This window comes from Pistacia vera, unplaced genomic scaffold, assembly GCF_008641045.1.
Source record: "Pistacia vera cultivar Batoury unplaced genomic scaffold, PisVer_v2 Contig277, whole genome shotgun sequence".
NCBI classification, from domain to species: Eukaryota; Viridiplantae; Streptophyta; class Magnoliopsida; order Sapindales; family Anacardiaceae; genus Pistacia; species Pistacia vera.
Window position 1 is genome coordinate 426,267 of NW_022196087.1, and position 4,368 is coordinate 430,634.

Sequence of the window (4,368 nt, forward strand, 5' to 3'; positions counted from 1 at the left end):
GGTATATACTCTTTCTCAAATGGTTGAATAATATTGTAACCCTGGCATTATGCTAGAATCATCAAAAGCAGAAAACCTCAAGTATTGGAATTTCAATTACTTCACTACACTTGGTGTCTCAGCGAAGGATAACTGAAAGGCAATTATCAAAATAAAGCCATCAAAGAAACCCTCCATTTTGAAGTTTTTCACTGGTATATTTTTGTACGTGCAACATGTTCATTGGCTTTGTCATCTGAAAGGTATAAACCACGTGGAATTGAACGACTTGATCGTAGAGGATCTGAAGAATATTATGATTTAGATGGATCCGTATTTGAACAGGAAGTCTGAAGGAAGACGAATGGGCCATTGATTAAGAAAGAATGGGGAAATAAATAGATGGCATGATAGTCACTGGTGAGCTAAGGGATCGTGCAGCAACAGGTGAATGAATGGATGGTGGTTTTTAAAGGGTAATTGGTAATTCCTACTACTGATCTCTGTCTCTGCCCCGTGTTCTTGAGAGCTCTCTCTATAAGTGGGGGGTCCAATTCTAATTGATGATTACGCGTATGAATTGACAAGTTAGATCTGTTTGCTTGCTTGCCTTGCACAGACATTCCTCTTTTTGTTTTAGATACAAACTTTGCCTTGATCATGAGTGTGTTGTTTGTCAAAAAGGATGGTTCTTGGGGTGGCATTACTTTTTATGTTTTTTCTTTTTTCTTTTTTCTTTTTCCTAGTCAAGTTACTTTCTTATTCAACTTCGATTGCCCCTGTCACGTCTCATAAATGACACAAACCCAATTTGTAGTATGTCCATTATTAGTGTTTCTGCTCTTAAAATCTTGAAATTACTGCATATGTGGAACAATAAAACTAAAATGAAACGCGGATATGCAGAAGCATTAAGCTAAAACTGTCGAATGGGATTTGAATGCCTCACCAAAATCAAAATATTTATGGTTTTTCACAAGCATTAAGTAAATATAGAACATGATCAGGTCGGTTGAAATTGAATTATTGTATAGATCATTGCATAATAATGGATTCTCCATGAAGTTTTCTGGTCATTATTAAGAATGATAGTGAGAATATTGTTAATATTTTTGCCATTTGATCTAGAGTATGTTAGCTATATAGAGAATTAAAATGGAGTAATCACAAAAGCTAAATGAAAACCACCAATATATAAATAAAATGATTGCATTTTGGATGGGGTGTAGTCCACATATCCACGGATAATTATTTCTAAGTAATGCTTCTATTTCTATAGATTTGCTTTGGGGACCTATTATTTAATTGACTTGAATGAATGATAACTAAAATGAACGTGTGGCTGAATACTTGTATTAGAAGACGCTAACATTTTCTCAAAGTGAAAATGAGTTTGATAATCTGCAGTTCATCATAACAACAGTACCACACAGTAAGTAAAGCACAATCGATGATGGGGAAATTTACTTAAGACTTTGGGAACGAAAGCAAATTGAATCATGTAAACTGATGTCTTTTTACCTAAAACTTAATCACATTGTTTTGAAGATTAAGTTAAGCATTTGCATGTTCATTAAAGCATGCATTAATTAAATTACTTGTTGCCATGTAATTTGATCTGACTTTGAAGTTCATAGTAAAAAAAAAATTAGAAGATAAAGTAAATTAAGTTATGGCAATCTATTATAAACCACTTAACCTTCATTGTAATAATGTGATTGCTTGTATAATTTGCATCCTTTTTCGCAAAGCAATTGCTTGTAGCAAAATGATTCTTTGTTTTACTCTCCATTACATCAGTCTGCAATGAGATGTTTGATATGAATACCAGATGCTGCATGGTTAATTTCAATTCAATCATTTGGTAAAGAATGAAAGAAGCAAAAATAGAAGCCACCTAGTTCAATAGTGTTGGAAGATGATAAAGACAATTAAGTTTTTTTTTTTTTTTTAACGATCGGGAGTGTCTGAGCTAGCTTATGCACACCTTAACTAATCCCCTGAGACCCTGGAATTATCGACCAGGTAATAACTCTAATAGCTACCCCTATTAGCAATCGAGGAGGGACTTGAACTCATGACCTCTTTAGTAATACATCCAATTAGGCTTCTTGATTCGTAGATCCTAGGCTTGGTGTGAAAATATTCAATACCAAATTACCAAAGCAATGAAAGCAAAACAAAATGATGTCCTCAGAATTATATACAATAAAAATAGACTAACAAACCCTTCTCACTAATTTTTTTCTCACAATCACGACGTGTCAACTCGCAATTGGTTAGTTCGTAATTGGTTAGGCAGGACTCATTACAAATTGACCAATTACGAGCTGTGACATGTTATATTTGTGAGAGAAAATTAATGAGAAAGATTTGTCAATATAGTATTACCCAATTATATATGGAGCGAACCCATGACTCAACATTGACATTGAGAAAGATCAGCCCATGGGCTTATCTCCTTAGTTAAACGTAAACGAATTACTCAAAATTGGATCTTACTTAAGCCCAAGCCCAAGCCCAAGCCCAAGCCATTGTAAGAAGAAACAGAATCTATGTGGCCCACTACACGTTTCCCATGTGCTGTCTTCTTCCGTATGAAACTTCCTCCAGTATTTCCCGTCTTCTTCTCCAATCCTGTTCCCCCACCAAAAGAAAAAATCCTCACTTTTGCAAATCTCTCCATAACCTAACAATTAACAAAAGAAAAAAAATGTCAACCACGTTCAGCGGAGATGAAACGGCACCGTTTTTTGGCTTCCTTGGCGCCGCAGCTGCCCTTGTTTTCTCATGTATAATCCTTTACCCTGAATCCACACTCTTTATTAATTTCGTTGTTGTTTCGAGAAACAATAAAATGAAATGAAATGAATGATTTCAGGTATGGGAGCAGCGTATGGAACGGCAAAGAGTGGGGTGGGCGTGGCATCAATGGGAGTGATGAGACCAGAGCTGGTAATGAAATCGATAGTGCCAGTTGTTATGGCTGGAGTTTTAGGTATTTATGGTTTAATTATTGCGGTTATTATTAGTACTGGTATTAACCCGAAGGCCAAATCCTATTACCTTTTTGATGGCTACGCTCATTTGTCGTCGGGTCTCGCTTGTGGTCTCGCTGGCCTCTCTGCTGGCATGGCTATCGGTATTGTTGGTGATGCTGGTGTTAGGTATTTACTATTCCCTTTATTATTTATTTATGTTTTTATATTTTCATTGCAAATCAAAGTTAGATTGAATTCTATCACCCAATTTCATGCTGCTAACATCAATTATTGATCATACTTACATGTATTTCATTCTCTAAGCTATATAAGTGTCTCTCTGTAGCTAAAAATTAGCAAATTTATTGATTTCTGATTCATAAACAGAGTTGTTGTGGCTTTGCATTCATTGAATTGCTTACTACTTCAAGTGATCAACCTTAAACTAATGTTTCTTTGGCGATTCTTTAATGGGATCCTAGGATGAAGATATTGAAATGGTGAATTGTTCTAGTCAAGAAAAAGGGAATCTTAATTACTTGATTATTGCTGTTGTTGTATAATTTATGTTGTATTTTGACATGGCTGATCTGTCTTACAATTGCTTAAGAATGACTAGGCATTTTACCAAGTTATTCTTGGATTTTGCACTGGCAATAGTTGGCTTATTTTAGCCTGGGTTACCTATTAACTGCTTTAGTTCCATCACTGTTTAGTTAGATTATCAGTTTGGTTTTGTATGTCTTTCCATCAAAAGAATTTGCTCTCCTGAAATTAGACTGGAATTTTTTTTTTTTTTTTTTTTTGGTTAGGGCTAATGCACAGCAGCCAAAGCTTTTTGTTGGAATGATTCTTATTCTCATATTTGCTGAGGCATTGGCACTGTATGGCCTCATTGTTGGCATCATCTTGTCATCCCGAGCTGGCCAATCCAGAGCAGAATAGATGCTATGATCGAATGGGTTGTTGGCGTTACGAGGTTGGTGATGTTTAGAACAACATATGAAGCATGCAATCGAGTTGTTTGTATAATTAGGAGCAAGTTTTTTCCTTGAAATAAAGCTTGCTAAGTTGCTTCTCTTATGATATTTCTGTATTTTACTGTGACTTCAGATTTCTGTTAAAACCATCATTGATAAAACCACTGCTGCATATTATTTGTCCTCTTTGGTAGAAATTTTTCTTTCTTTCTGAGTTCATATTATGATTTAACCATATCTATATTTTCCGTATGATCGACACGACAATCTTCTTCAAAGAATGAATAAAAAAAGTAGATATTGATGATTCATGTGTATCACAGAAACTTGATGCATAATCAGATCCTTTATAAGAAAAGTACATAATAATTCTCAGTACAAAGCCAAGTTTGGCTAATAATTTAACACTAGTAAATTAAACATGAAAA

General features: G+C 34.8%; 1 protein-coding gene across 1 annotated transcript; it reads left to right on the forward strand.

The window, feature by feature from the left end:
• The first annotated feature begins 2,592 nt into the window (after positions 1-2,592).
• On the forward strand, positions 2,593-4,137 carry LOC116133902 (V-type proton ATPase 16 kDa proteolipid subunit). Its single transcript, XM_031419573.1, has 3 exons — positions 2,593-2,771; positions 2,861-3,146; positions 3,773-4,137. The coding sequence occupies exons 1-3, from the start codon at positions 2,693-2,695 to the stop codon at positions 3,903-3,905; spliced, it is 498 nt and encodes a 165-aa protein (XP_031275433.1). The 5' UTR covers positions 2,593-2,692; the 3' UTR covers positions 3,906-4,137.
• Positions 4,138-4,368: the final 231 nt, after the last annotated feature.